The 15,856-nt window shown below is 48.1% G+C and overlaps 1 protein-coding gene across 5 annotated transcripts in view; it reads right to left on the bottom strand.

Moving 5' to 3' along the window:
• The window catches only part of NR3C2 (nuclear receptor subfamily 3 group C member 2), a 198,138-nt gene extending 188,852 nt beyond the window's left edge, over positions 1 to 9,286 (bottom strand). Inside the window, exons 1-2 of one of the 5 annotated variants that reach the window (XM_072334931.1) lie at positions 9,267 to 9,286; positions 3,840 to 5,601 (exon numbers count right to left, since the gene is read on the bottom strand). In XM_072334931.1, the coding sequence (XP_072191032.1) occupies positions 3,840 to 5,599 (1,760 nt within the window). In that variant the 5' untranslated portion in view covers positions 5,600 to 5,601; positions 9,267 to 9,286. Of the gene's footprint in view, positions 1 to 3,839; positions 5,615 to 6,747; positions 7,270 to 7,613; positions 7,771 to 8,638; positions 8,908 to 9,266 lie in introns of those variants that run through there. The other 4 variants (XM_072334928.1, XM_072334929.1, XM_072334930.1 and 1 more) reach the window with 4 other exon arrangements.
• Between the last annotated feature and the right edge of the window lie 6,570 nt (positions 9,287 to 15,856).

Raw genomic sequence — 15,856 nt, 5'->3', positions numbered from 1 at the left:
CCTGTCTCAGCAAGCAACACCTGCACCTATTCATCATCATCCACATGGGGAAAAAGTCTGCACATGGATTTTTACCCCAAACCTCTATGGCATGGAGATGCACCATCCCCAGGGGTCTTCTTCCCCTTTGGGAGCAACTTTGCACCTGTTCCCAGCCTGGGAAGAAAACAGCTTTGGGGGAGATGCTTGGCAAGGCAACATCAGGAGGTGTTAGCAGGTAATGGAACCCAACAGTCTGTTTTTTAGCTAAATCTGAAAGCTATCCAACTGCAACTGCTTGGAAGAATGCACAGTAGGAACATCAGCCCTTTGTTTCCACCACAACTGCTGAGAACAGCGAGTATGCACACGTACAAACAAGAGTTAACACGGAAATTAGAAGGAAAAGGCACATTTGCAGAAAAAGCTTTAGGTAAGAGCTAACGCAGCAGAAAGGTCATCCTCCTCAATTTTTACTGTTGTTTCAAGCAACCCTGACATTTTCCTAGGCCATTTTGAAAATTACATAATTGGCACGATCATGAGTCTTAGGCTCATACCCTGATTCAGATGAGCAATCACCTTAAAGCAGATTTCCATCAATGACATCACACCACCTCACATACCTTATTTTCCAAGCCTGCTTTAATATTCTTTGTTTAAAAACTGCTATTTCTTAGAAATGTCATTCATTGAAGGGGGGCGGGGGGGAAGAGGTCTACACACAGACACACAGGCATGATTCACCCTCTATTAAAAATAATACATGCTCAATCTTTTAAAGATACGTTCTGCATGCATATTAACAGAAGCAACATTTCAAAGGCAATAGGCAAACGTGCTTTTTCACTTGAGAAGCTCTCCTTCCCCAAATCCTGCAGATTGTAATCGTGTAAACAAAGTTCCCACCACCCACCTTAAAGATAACCGTAACTGTCCACTATCAAATAAAAATAACTAAAAAAGGAAAAAGAGAATGTTCCAGTGGTACTTGGTCAATAAGACAGCAAAGTATTTCACATGCCTAAGCTATGTTTATTTGATACTGTCAGCAACTGTAACTGACTTAAGACAGCATCAATTTAATAAAAGGTGATATTTTATTAAGAAAAGAAAATAATTTCTAAGAATATTCTAAACATTGTCAGTGTGAAAAGCCTTCTTCACTCCTGGTCACCCAGTCCTTCCCACAATGTAAGCTGCATATCAAAGAAGGTACAGTATTGAAGTTCAGACCATAATGTCAAAACGAGATCTACTCAATGCAGATTACCTACAGACTACAAAGAATCACGTAGCCTCTTTTTCACCTTCATTTTAGTCTTTTCTTATGGTATTTTATAATGCAAAATATATATACTTCAGGAAAAATAAAGATGAAATGGAAGATTTAAAGCATCTGGAACTTTCTGTTGCAGGATACGAAGGGTTAATCACACCTTTTAACAACATGAAGGAGGAGTTTTTGTCATTCCTACACCCTCTTGACATAGGAAAGATGAAATACCCTTCGGGACACAGCTTTAAACTATGTGTGTTTTATTACAGTACTTCGGAGGATGAACAAACTTAATCATGATCTTCTCTGCTTTAGCTGAAATGTAGCACAGGAATTAAGGAAAAAGGTGAAGATGGATTTGAGGCTCATTAGGAAGAGTGAGCTTTTACAAGTCTTTGACTTGTCTCATCAGCAGACAAATGTCTGTATGGGCACCTATGCATTCAAATCTGTACTGCTAAGAATGACCTCTACATTAATTTATTTTGAAACTTGAAAGGCCTTCACACAGGTCCCCTGCTGCATCTGTTAGCACAAAGTCATTGCCAGACAGATTAACAGTAACATTTAGTTAAATAATGAGGCTGAGATAGAGATTTGAAATGATGACACATGTCCTAATCTGAAACACAGATCAGGATGTCTGAAGTGTTGCAATCCTGCATATCTGTACCACCTAAACAGAATTTTGCACGTGCATAATTGCTCTGAGAGGTAAAAACTTCAGAATTTCAATCATGTAAAGCAACAGCTACACTGAGATGCATACCTTGCTAAGATATCAGCTTAAAAAACAAAGGAAAGCGTAGTCACATCAGCCCCGTTGACAGATGATTCATTTATGGATCTAGAGGCACAGGTGAGAAGAGCTAACACGGAATAACGTCAGATCAGAAGACACCCCTTCAAAAACCTTAAGCAGAACTGTCATAAAAACATAACTATGGATGACCATGATCCTGAACAGCATTTCCCTGTTTGCCGCTCAGCGGATCACATCCTGCAACAGATGACAACCTTGACTCAATCTGAGCAGCACTTACTCAAACAAGAGCTCTCACGGGCTGTGGGAGCCAGCTCCCAAGTAACAGTGCTCAAACACAAAGACAAGCAAGTATTGGGTCTTTGTTTGCAGACAACCCATCATTCTTCTGGTGAACTTCTGCCAGTGTGTAAATAATGCATTTTATGAACGTTCTTCTGGCAAAATAACTAGGCGACAGTAACTGCATCTCCTTTGATCCAGGAAGCACATTTGATCCAAGCATAGACGATGACAAGCATACAGCTATGTGCAAAGTTCAGCAAGAAGGTGGGGTACAGACTTTTCAATTTCAGCAAGATGTATTAAAAAAAAAAAAAAAAAGTGTGCTGTCTACAAACAATACTTGAAATAGACAAAGAAACAGTCAAGGATGGAGAGCAAACTATTCAAGTAGACTGCAGAGGCACTGGACAGGTCTGAGAGTAATTGCTTCTTCCCCCTACCCCCCCAAACTCTTGTGAGGATTGTCTTCCCAAAAGCACCCTTAGTTTAGCCATTATGTTTTTCATTGCAAGCCCATTTTTTTCCAAAAATATTTTGAATCATACAAGTATTGAGAAAGTACACATCCTCTTCACGCCAATCCAAGAATATGGTAGAAACTGGACATCTTTTGATGTGAAAAAAAAAACAACAAAACAGCTTTGGACAAGAAGATGCAAATTCTCTTACCAACTATTTTGCTGATAGCATAAACCTGGGGTCAGCCAGTTTGACAGATGAGGAGGCTACATAGCTACTCTCGCTCAGTCACATTGCATTTAATAATCTGTAAAACTGACTATGCAACTAGACAGCTTATGTAAGTAAGTGTCCTTCATAAAACACACGAACACCTGTTTGTGGAAGAAGTGTGCACTTCCACGTATTGGCCAATACAAATGCTTAGGACACTTGCAAATTACTCTCACCAAAACTTAGGAGATCAGTTCATCCATTTTTCCCTTTCAAATGCGTCAAGTTTTAACAGCCCTCCTCCTTCTGGAGGCATTTTTCTATATATACAAACCAAATGTTCCTACAGTTACAATACAGAAATAATATGTTGCCACAGGCTCGTAAGGTTTAGTTTTCAAATTTAACCAGTTGTAGCCCGGTGCAAAATTAGAGCCACACATCTCTACAAAAATGGATTCCAGACATTACTGTCTGATCCTCATCTCACCATTTCACATGAGTTACAACACATTTGAGCACCAGCTAAGGAAGAATACCCTTTATTGGACACACAAGAGCAATTTTTTTTACTAACCTCTCATTATGGGAAAGACAACATTCGTAGTAGTAAGAGCTCATAAACATAATAAAGTGACACTTTCAAATCTAATAATAGAATATAATATGCTCTTTTCAAATATTAAAGCTTTTATTAAATCCATAGCAAACTACAGAAAACAACCAACAAATCTAATAGTAAGAACTGAAATTCCAGCACAGAATTACACATCAACTTGAGAAATACCATCCTAGACCTCATTTTGATTCACACCTCATGGAAAAGGGAGGGGAGAAAAAAGTAGCAGCTTGCTCACTTACCTGGACACATTTTCTGGAATGTAGTCTAGAACTGGATACCCATCACTTCTTCTGGACGCCAGCTCCGAATGCGATTTCCAGGTCTCCACTAGCGTGCTGACGGGAGGGAAGGAGCTCAAGTGCTGAAATGCTTGCTCTCTAGCAACGGGCCGTGACAGAGATATCGTGCCCTGGGCACCGATCCTGTAGTGAAATGACTGTCCACCTGAATTTACACCAACGATGGCAGAGGATGGTATGCTACTGTCTTGGTAATAGCTGCCATCATCAGGCTCCTGCTTAATCCCCACAGGGAGGCCTGGATTTGGAAAACCGCTACCTTCACAATTGCTATCAAAGGAAGAAACAGGTGGTCCTAAAATCCCAGAAAGAGAGTAGTAGTCTTTGTCATCCATGAAAGAAAAATATGAGCCATCTGTAAATGGAAAAGGATTTACTGTTTGATTCCCTTTAAAAGAGGCACCGGAACAAGGATGTTTAGCTGACTCTTGCTTCACTGGTACCGAAAACGGGCAATCAGAACTTATTTTACTGTTTTCTCCAATGCACGAGCTACCGAATGAACCATCTGGTTCAGGTTTTATGAACTGAACAAGGTTCATCTGGCTGTTGTTTGAGATGGCATTCTCCATTTCCTCCATTTTGGGAAACGGAATTTCTTGAGCACCCTTGTCTTTTGCTTCTGGACTGGGAACAGTATCTTGGCTTCTGCTAGGTCCAGCCGGCGTGCTGGAAGCAGGGAATCCTAGAGAGCTGTTGACTGGGCTACAGATCGAAGATCCCCCCACAGTGCTAACCGCTGGGCTGGAGCGAGTGGACCTGTTGTTGGCATTGGAAGGGCTGGCAATAGAGCTTCTCGAGTTCAGGTTTGCAGGGCTGGACACAGAAGACCGCATAGTGATATTGTTAGGACTGGAGACGGGAGATTTCACACTGCAGTGACTGGGAGGACTAGAAATTGGTGATTTCATGCTACTTATAGGGCTAGAAAGTGGAGACCCTACGTTGCTAACATGAGCGGGGCTGTGCAACATGGACCCTCGGCTCTCAACGTTGGGTGATCGTGACAAGGGAGTTCCCTGCCCAATGGGGCTGTGCATAGCAAAGTTCCCAAAGTTAGCAGTAGTTGAGGACACTGAGTTAACACCAGCAGGACTACACACTGAGGAAGCCATGTTCTGAGGACTGCAGCCTGAGGGACTTTTCTCTTGACACACGATGGGACTTTTGACAACAGCGTGCATGGCACCGCCATTCATGGCGCTTCCCGAGTCCGCCATCAGGGACCGCAGGGGCCTACCGGGGCTGTGCATGGGAGAGGAACAGTGGCCGTTCTCCTTGTAGAGCTTCACCAGCTGCTCCATGTTCTGGTAGATCTTACCCGGGCTCCCCTGGTTCTGCTGGTCATATGGGTAGTCGGCGTCTCGGATCGAATCCATATACAAACCCATGGATTCAGCCACCGTCGCTGACAGTTCCTTTGACTCTGTTTCAGTTTTGATGTCAGAGGGCAGAACAGTGGGATGGCTGCTGTCCTGCTGCAGGCAGGAGAGAAGCTCAGGTTTTTCCTTGCTTCCTGGAGCACTGCTGTTTGCAAAGGTGCTGGCAGCACAGCTCACATTCACAATCTCCATATAGTTACTGGCCTCAGCCTGCTCTCCAGGACCTAGGGAAGAATACTCCACAGACTGAGGAACTTGACCCCACCGTCTCTCCATATCTAAGCCTTCAGGGTAGCTGTGGTATCCTTTTGTCTCCATAACTAGTAAAGACATAAACAAATTAAAAAGAAAAAAAAAAAAGAAAAAAAAAAAAAAAGGAAAAAAAAAAAAGAAATTAATAAGTGGCAGGACAGTGCAATTTACTAAGGAAATTTCCTAATTTCCTAAGGAAACAAGGCATATCCGCTCACTCTGTCTATCCCTGTCTGTCTGCTTGCCAGCCCCGCTTCCCGCCCCATCAATCTCTTCTCAACCATACCATGGGAAAAGGTCTCACAGATGAGACAGTCCGACAGGCTCTCAAACAAAGATGACCAGCCATCAAAAAGGACCCAAATTCTTGCCTGAAAGCTTATGCTGGACAGTGCCAGCCCAACCCTATAGCACCACCAAAGACCTCATGTTGCCGTGTTACAGGGACAGCAAAGCAGCAGGGGCTGGTGCTGTTCAAAGGTTTCCCTTGATTTTCCAGTGCTGTAAGCAACGCTTTGAAGGAAAGCTGTGGTTCTATGGGTCTGGAAGCCAAGCTTTCAGAGCCCCATTGTGGGATATGGAAAGACAAGGTGAACAAGGAGAGAAGTTCCCGCACAGAAGGAGGGGATGATGAAGGGCTGCAGGGTCTGCAACCCCACCAACCTCCATGGTAGGCAGCAAGAGGAATGCATAAAGTGAACCTCCTTCTAAGAAGTGGTCCTACAAAGCCTCCCACCCAACATGGCACTCTCCCTAGGCATAGTTGCTTTCCGAGTGGTCACGCATGCATTATTCTGGAAGAATTCTGTTATTCTGAAAATCACATATAAGTAACATTTTAAACAACAGGCTCATCGTCTTGTCAGAACTGTAAGAAGTCGAGTACCAATACTTATAATATCAGCATTACATAAAGACTTTTTCCTCCTTCCAAAATGCACTAGTTTAACACTGTGCTTAACCACCTCATTTAGCACCGCTTAAGAACTATCTCTTTTTTAAGCAACCTTGTAAAAACAAAAATAAAACAAAGAAAAACCTCCAAGGGAAAGGCGCCAACACTCCTTAGGGGCTATGGTCCTATGCCCGCAATCCTGCCAGGCACAAACGCTGTCAGAACATCATCCCGTGGACCCAATCCCATACCTACAGTGGAAAATCTCCGGCCAGAAGTGCTCGCTTTCACACAAAGTCACTTCTAGATCATCACTTACCCCTCACGTTAAGTGCTGAGCAAGCCTAATTCCTACCGAAATCAATGGCGGCCGCGAGCGACCGCCACTTCGGAACCCCGGGAGCTCGGGGAGGGTCAGCGCCGGGATGGCAGCGCCCCGCAGCCCCCGCAGGCAGCGGCACGGTGCGGGGCCGCTCCGACACAGGCCCGGAGCTGCGGGAGCGCTGTGGCGCTGGGTTAGCGATCTCCTTCGCAGCAGCAAGCCTCAAAACTTCGTACAGAATCAATAGGCGAGCGTGCTTCAGAACTTTAACGGATGGAAATCTGGGTCACTCCATGGGAAAAGGGAAAAAAATAAAAAGCAAAAAAAAAATTCCCCCCCCTCCTTCTCTTTCCCCCCGGTCCTGCGCTACCGGAGAGAGAGCAGAGATCCTGCGCGGCTCGGGGAGCGGCAGCGCGCCGGGCTCCGAGTAGCACGGCGGATCGCGGCGGGGAAGGCGGCAGGCGGCGCGGGTCTGGCGGCGGGACCACCTCGCGGCGCGGCCCCCCTCCCTTAGAGCCGGCCTCTCCTCGCCGCCCCGCGCGCGGCCATTTGCGATCCCCCCCCCCCCCCCCCGCGCACCGCGACCCGCCGGCGTGAAACGGGGCTCGCGACAACCGCGATACGTAAGAACCTTCTCACAAATCAAAGAACCGCGAGTCGCCGCCCGGGGGTCCCCGCTCCCCCCGAGGGTCACCCATCCCCGAGCGGGACCCGCGGTAAGTTTCGCTCCCGGCCCCCCGCAGCCGTGGCGTTTGACGGCGCTCGTTTCGCCGCCGCCCGCCCGGCGGAGCATCCCCGCGTCCCCCATCCCCCCCCGCCCGCTCCTCCCGGGGGCCCCGGGGCCGCGCCCCCGCCCGCGGTACCTGTTGCCGCCGAGGGAGGGAAAAGGAGGAGGAGGAGGGAAAAGGAGGGAGGGAGGGAGAGAGGGCGGGCGGAGCGGCGCGGGGCGGCCACCCGGCCCCTGCCCGCCCGCCCGAGGCGCGCCGCGCCGCCCGGTGTCACGGCGCGGCACCCGGGAGGGGACGGGAAAAGGTGCCAAGTCCTTTAAAAACATGTCACATGCCCGCAAGTTCAAGTTTACGTCCCGGCGCCGCGCGCTCCCATTGGCCGAGCGGAGCGCGGCGGGGGCCAGGCCGGCGCCCCATTGGCCGCGCGGCGCCGTCACTCATCCTCCGGGCGACATGACTGATACAAAGTTGCTGCGACACAGGCGGCAGCCGCAGCTTCTTAAAGCCGCAGGGCGCCGCGCCCCGGGACGGAGCGGGGCCGGGCCGCGGGGGGCGGCGCGGGGTTGGAGGGGGGTGGGAGCGGAAGGTGCGTCCGCCCGGGGCCGGGGGACCGAGGCGAGGCGGCGGGGCCGAGCGTCATCCCGGCGCCGGCCCTGGTTTTCTGCGTTTCGGCGGCTCGCGGATCCGATCGCCGCCGGTGCATGGATGGGTTAAAAAACATAAAATGATAAAGAAATAAATAAAAAAAGGGGGGAAGAGGGAAAAAAAAATTGAAAAAAAAAAAAAAAGCGGCGGCGGCGGCAGAGCGCGCCGAGCCTCAAGGACTCGTCCTCTGCCCGCCGCTCCCGAGCGCATCCCGCCCGCCGCTGCCTTTTCCCAGGGAGACGCGAGGAGAGCAAAGTTTGAGCCCCGCGCTGCCCCCCGCCCCGCGTCCCACGTCTCCCACCCCTCCTTCCCCAGCGCCCCCCGCCCCGCGTCCCGCCCGGGAGAGGCCGTCGGGGCGCCGCGCACCTCCGCCCGCAGCCGCGTCCTCCGCGCTGCGCCCATCCGCGCGCGCTGCCCGGAGCCGCCGCCGTCGCACGGCAGCGTCCCTCCTCCCCGTGAAGTTTTCGGGCTGCGGCCGTGACCTGGATACCGCGCGGGGTCCGCGCTGCACTCACCTCCCTACGACATGGTGGTGGTGGCGGTGGCGGCGGCAGGAGGAGGCGCGGCCCCCGGCTGCTGCCAGCGAACCATCCGACAGCGAGCGCGCACCGGCTCCGGGAGGGGGAAAAAAAGAAATAGAGGGGATTTGGGGAGTGCGCGGCGGAGCGGGCGCGGAGGGGCTGCGGCGCGGCGGGCGGACAGCTCCCACCATGGACGCCTGAGGTGGGTGGGTGTTCCCGCGGGTCACACCCTCGCCCGGCGGCGGAGGGGAGCGGGGGGTGGATCCAGGAGCGAGGAGGGGGTGAGGAGGGAGAAAGCGGGGGGGAAGAGGGGGAAGGGAAACACCCTCAAAAAAAAAAAAAAAAAAAAAGAAAAGAAAAAAGCCAAGGGAATAATAATAATAATAATAATTTAAAAAAAAAAAAAAAAAAAAAAGCAGCAAACTTATGTCATTCCAGGTAAAACTCCCATCTGCGCCACCAAGGAGCGGGAGGGAGGGGAGCTTTGAGGGTGTAAACTTTTTCCTCCCCCCGGTCCCGCCCGGCCCCTCGCAGAGCCCCGCGGCCGCGCCGCCCCCTCCCGCGCCACCCCGGCGCTCCCGGCGGCACCCGGCGGCGCGGCGCCGCGGGGTTCCTCACGCACGGAGCCGCCGCCGCCGCGGTTCCTGGTTCGCGGAGCCGCCGGAGGAAGGGAAGGAGGGCGGGAGGCAGGGCGGGCGGCACCGGGGGAGGAGTGTCTCCGCGCCCTTCCCCCGGCGGAGCGGCTCTCCCGGGCCTGGCGGCGGCACGGAGCCCCCCGGCGGGCTGCGGGTTGCGGGCGCGGCGCACCGCGGGGCCGGGATGTGCGGGAGGCGGCACCGCACCGCACTTCGGGATCGGGCGGGCGCGGGGCTCAGCGCTCACATCTCTGCGGGGCTTTGCGTTCATATTCCCGTCGTGGCTGAGATGTTTCCACGCGGATTATTGGGAAGTTCGGGGCGTTGCACGTTTCTTCCTTTAAACATCCTAAAAAAAATAAATAAATAAATAAAAGGAAGCGGCGGAGGGAGGGACGCGGCCGCGCCGTGCTCCCGGGCGGAGGGCTGCCCGCCCCTACCTGCGGCACTGGGCCTGGACCGGCGGCGCTCCGTCCGCCGCTGTCCGCAGCCGTCAAACTTTGCGGGAACTTGATCGATGCGGGACGGGGAGGCACGCGGTGCTGTCGAGGCTGGGCTGCGAGATAACAGCGCGCTCGGGAGCTTAATTTCACAATTAGTTTTCCGTATTATTGGAAGCAAATCATATTTCACTGTGCCTACACCAGCGCGCTATTTTTAGCCAGAATGCCGCTTAAAAGGAGGAACCTAGCGAGATGTATTATCGAGCAGAACGCGAACAATTCCCTCTCTCTTTCCTCGCTACGTGCCACGCAGCTGCTATGGAGTTCGGATCGCTCCCAACCCGGCTCCGGTGCCCTCCGGAGCAGAGGGCAGTGTCCGCCCGCAGGGACCCCCGGCAGTGCCGGCCCGCTCAATGCCGCGCACAGCAGCGGAGTGCTGGGCCGAGGGTCGCGTTGCTTTGTCTCACTCTTCCTGTCATTCTTGTGGGGTTTAATTTAATTTTTCAGGGCAAAGGTATAAATACAAAGAGCAGCTGGAATGCTTGGCGGTAGTCTCAACCCTATTGGCGTGTAACTATGACTATTATTGTTGAGCAAATAAGAGTTTTGAGGAAACGTTCCTAATGCCTTGGTACCAAATGCTTTTTTTTTCCCCCCCCATTTTTCCCCATCCCTGAAGCGAGATGGCAGCTGGAGGGGCAGAGTGTCTGCCTGGCGTGCACAGGATGCTTGCAGACTTTGTGCAGATTCAGTGCAAACCTCATTTGTTTTCTGCCCGCAGTTCGCAGGAGCACTCCGCTTTTTAGTGGTTGACACTGCAGCTATTTTTAGCGGCATTTTAACAGCTGTCACTAACAACCAAGATCTCATCTTGAGCAGGGAAGGGAGATTATCTGTTTTATTTAAAATATATATATATATATATATAAATCAAACGACGTAATTGCCAGATTATAAAATGCAATTTAGATCTTTATCTGTCAAGAGAAAAGGCTATCTGTTCCCATTATGCCAATTCCATAAAAAAAGGTCCTATGGTGGGCTTGATAAAATAATGACTGGCACCTACCAGGCTGGGAAATATTGCTGTTCCATAGATAGAAGTACAAATGTATAAACAGCACTTGCAAATTCTGCTCTGAGTGGCCTTGTGGCCACTCCTGCTGCTGTGTCACGGCGTGGGAATGGGCAGTGTTCTCCAGGTGGTCCAGGGAGCAGCAAACTCTCATAGCAGAGCTCCCTTCCCGGGCTCAGGATGGAGGTCAGCCTATGTCAGCTACATAGCAGGGAGCAGCGGGCACACTGGGGTAAGGCACTCTGCAGCAGATGTCATCCCTGTTCCAAAGATAGTGGCAAATTTGCCCTGGATAATGCAGTGCTGAACAAGATAACTCGGCAAGCGCCAAGCATTACCTCCTCCCCTGCTCGCAAAGCCAGCGACTTTGCACTGTGAAAGCAGCCTACTGTACTGCCTTGCTTAGAGGTCATGTGCCCTATTTTGAGAACTGAACCAAAGCGGATGAAGTTTTGTGCCGTGTCCAAGTGAGGCAGCTGGGCATTTCCCACTGCTCCCGGCCCCAGCGAAGCAGGCAGTCACGTGCTGTGATGGACAAGTCCTTCAGCTGAGAATTAACTTTGATGCCGCTCACCTCACCGGTGACTGCAGGAGATGCTTAGCTGGCTGGGGATCACTTTTCAGAAGGACTGCAGACAACTTTGTGTGGATGCGGTGGAGCAGAGGTTGCTTTCCCAGTACCACTGGTGCCATTGTCCCAAGAGCACCCCTCAGCCTGCCGGCTCCCCAGCTCTCTGCACTGAACACCTGGCTTCCCAAGCACAGCAAAAGCCTTCCAAACCTGACACAAGCCCTGGAAAAACGTAGGTAAACATGTCTCTCTATGGCACGCTTTTGCGCTCCTGGGTATCAATATTTTATCTGTTTAGTCCAGTTTTGAGCAATTTTATTTTCTAATTATGGCTAAGTCTTTTAGCTGAGCAACAGAACATGTTCCCTTTTAACCTGCTTCTTTCATTCCTTTCTTTTTTTTTCCTTTTTTTTTTTTTTTTTTTTTTAATGCTTCTTAATGGCCCATGTTATAACTGCGGTTGAACCACATCTAAGTATAGAACAATTGCATTTCTAATGCATATTGGCATTAGAGACTACTTGCTTGTGTGAAGGGCCAAGACGCACATTTGAAAACACGGGTTTCCAGTATGTTTTAAATCACTTTTTTTTTATTGATGATCAGCATTGATAGTTTCATCTGGTTACAAATGAAAATGTCTCACAAGGAATTACATGTTTTGAGTTACAGGTCTTGTTGACAGGGGTTGGGTAAATGAAGCACAAGTAATAACGCACAGGCGGTACTTTGTATATTTTGTAGCTTTAATACTGTTGTTTCTATCTGCGTTGTTTATATTCATCCTCCAGCTTGTTTATTGCTTGCGCTATTACTTGTGAGAAAAAGTAACCTGATAAAAGCACGGTGCTAAAAAAAATGTCACTACCAGAGAACTCAGACTTATCTCAATAGTAATGAATTCCCAACTATAAAAGGCAGCGGCGGCTAATTGTATCTTAATATTTATCTACTTCCTACTGGCATTTATACAATATCAAATGGTAACTCATACCATAATCTGATTAAAATTTTGAAGTAACCATAATAGCACTGCACCTTTGCCAAAAATCCAGACATAGTCTTTAACAGCAGTAAAAATAAGAGAGCGAAGAATACCCTCCAGCACTTAATAAACATATCAAATGCAAATTGAAGGAAATTATTTTATCACTCTATAGGCTAGTTAATTTTGATGATTACTCATGGTTCTGGTAGAAATACGTGCGAAGAACAAGTTACTACCAAAACTGTCATGGCACCAAGGCCGTAAGTAGAATTTGAAGCTTGCTGCTCTGAGGAAATTACATTTCTGATTAAATGAAGGCGCAGATTTAAATCTTCAACAGCAAAAGGAGAATTCTTCTGCAGTTTTCCCCATTCTTCCATAATCCTGAAATGTCTTGCTCTTCTCATGCAAGCTATGGTCCAGCTAGAGGATCTATTCAGTGTGCCACCAAATATGCAGTCCAAGCTGGGCAGCTGATCTCACATGGCAGGGAGGGTTGTTCAGTGTCGGATGCATGTTGATGTATACAGATTTGACTGAGAATGAATACATTTTCCCCCAAGGATCTATAATTTGATGTTCTAGGAAAGTACCATGTCATTAAAGATGAAGGTCCTGCCAGGATTCCTAGCTTGTATTGGGAATGGTGTGGTGAGCAGGACTAAGGAAGTCATCCTGCCCCTGCACTCGGCACTGGTGAGACCTCACCTTGAGTACTGTGTTCAGCTTTGGGCACCTCAGTACAGAAAGGATGTTGAGATGCCAGAACATGTCCAAAGAAGGGCAGCAAGGCAGTGAAGGGCTTGGAGAATGTGCCCTGTGAGAAGAGACTGAAGGAACTGGGGCTGTTTAGTCTGGGGAAGAGGAGGCTGAGGGGAGACCTTACTGCTCTCTTCCAATATCTGAAAGGTGCTTACAGCGAGAGCGGGGTTGGTTTCTTCCCACTGGTGACAGGACGAGGGGAAATGGCCTCAAGTTGCACCAGGGTAAGTTTAGGTTGGATATCAGGAAAAACTTCTTTATAGGAAGGGTTATTAAGCACTGGAATAGGCTCCCTAGGGGTGTGGTTGAGTCACCATCCCTGGATGTGTTTAAAAAGCATTTGGATGTGGTGCTCAGGGACAGGTCTTAGCGGAGGGTTGTTAGAGTTAGGGTAGTATGGTTAGGCTGTGGTTGGACTGATGGTCCTTAAGGTCTTTTCCTACCTGAGCAATTCTGTGATTCTGTGATTTATTTGTTGGGCCTAGACTAGTGCTCTGGTATTCCAGGGTAATGCACTACAGAGTTTTCCCACTGTCCTTTCTGATACTTGATCCACAAGCCAGAGAGGATTACAGCGTGGCACAATTTTGACATGTTCAGCAGGTTGGTCTCTACTAGTCCCTAGCATTAGCAAATAAACTAAATGACTCTCCTGTGAGAAGAAGCACCCTTACCAAAACAGCTGCATGGACATGGTTTATTCTCTTTTGTGAGTCTGACAGTTGCCCAGGTTGGTTTTAAGAAACGATGTTGCCCGTGCATCTGTGCTTGTACAATACTGGCTTCTGCAGCAGCCATGCAGACATATTCAGAGCTCAAGAGAGCCCATTTTATAGGCAGGAGTAGAGTAATGAAGCGTCTGTCTGAGATCACCTTAGGAGGCCATGGCAAAGCCTGGTACTTCCTAAATCTCAGCCCGCTGCCTTTTGTCACAGGAACGTTTCCTCTTTAGCCATTGCCTTCCGAAGCTTGCTACATGAACACAAATGACATATAGCTAAAAACACATTTGATTGTTGTCTGCAGAAGGGAAACACACTGGGATCTGTTTGAACGCATTCATTATTGAAATGAATGTAGAAAACTCACATTGTCAGGGCTTTTTGCCTTACGGATTAGCAGCAGTCACCGAAGTCTGACATTACCTTGCCTGCTCAAGGCTGGTCAGAAGAAGCGCATTCCACGAACATGCAAGAATTTCTGGCATGAATTCTTGTACATGCACATTTACATTTTGGCTTCTGCGCATGCTGTTCTTAAAATTGCCACTTTGAACTCTGTTTTTTGTGAGTAATTCCAACAATAAAATTCAGACCCTCATATATACATGAAAAGCAAGCACAAAAGAGGCAGGAACAGAGCCAAATGAAAGTAGTTTTAAATGTTTTTCTTTATTTTGCATTGCACTCATAGCACTGGCTAGACTGTGATAAAGTAAAAATTATGCACCCCACTCAAGACTTCTAAAGGAAGATCAGCCAAGACTCAGAGGAAATCTTGTTTATTTAAGAGTCAAAGTTGGTCCAGGGCAGGAATGACAAAGAGTTTAGCCAACCAGCATGTTTCAGTTTTGTCTTCTATGCATGACTTAACATTGAAAAATAAAGCCTATCTGATTTTTCTTGTGTGTGTGTGTGTTAGACAGCTACACAGAAGACATCACTGCTTTGTAATGTAAGATGATATACTGGTGGGTTTTTTTTCATCAAGTCTCTTCAGTTCTCTTCTAGGCAAAGGACAGCTGCTATTGTGATGTGAGTCTCGCAGATGAGCTTCACTTTTCAAGTTCTGAGCACTGCTCATGTCAGTAAGAAGAAAGTATAGAAATAATGAAAATAAACATTTGAAAATATATTCATATTTTTAGTGCTACTGAGCAGTGTTTGTAGCGTTTACACTACTCCAGTATAATTGCAGCAAGGGTGATTGTAACATGGTTTACATCATTAGGACAGAAGGGAGTAGACCTTCTTTGCTGAGAGTCACAGAAAGTGAATATGTAAAGCAAACATTTTTACTGCAGAGCCTATGCTGAAGGGTGTCTAGTTCTAATCTTCCTTGTAAACCCAGTGTGGAGAGTAAATGAGTCCTAGGGACTGTCACTCCTTGTTGATCATCAGTGGGCGTAGATGCAGTCGATGTAGAGGTCTATGACTCACTGAGCTTGCTGAGGTGAAACCAGAAAGAAGTAGATAATTGCACCATTGTGAAGAAGATTATCACAGTTTGATTACAGAAAAAAAAAAAAAACACCTCTAATGGTGCCATGACTTTTGGGAAGTTGAATAAGTAATGGGACCAAAAGTGAGGATTTTATGTCACAGAATGGCAAAGTGTCCTCTTTAATTGATCCATTTTAATCAAATGTGGCAGAAAGATTTGCAGGACAGAAGCTGTAATAGGTCAAAACATGCTAAGGTACTTCCCCATGCCAGTTCTGATTAAAATAAAGAAGACAGATCCAAGAGATAAAGTGAGATAGGCAAGACATTTCTCAATCCATAAAGAACTGGAATACTTTGTCAAAGAGGTGATGTGACCTCCTGTTTTATATACAAAAAGGATACTGAATTCAAGATTACCCAGTCTGGTTTCATACTCCATAAAATAAAAATTAAGGAGGAGAAATTACAGGTAATTCAGATTGATATGAACACTTTGAGCACACACAGCAGTATGAGGAGGGCATCTATGTTTGAGGGATAATGAAAATTAATGTGCTGCTACATAATCCATAA

This window comes from Excalfactoria chinensis, chromosome 4 (genome assembly GCF_039878825.1).
Source record: "Excalfactoria chinensis isolate bCotChi1 chromosome 4, bCotChi1.hap2, whole genome shotgun sequence".
NCBI lineage: Eukaryota > Metazoa > Chordata > Aves > Galliformes > Phasianidae > Excalfactoria > Excalfactoria chinensis.
This window is presented reverse-complemented; position numbering and strand designations above follow the sequence as displayed.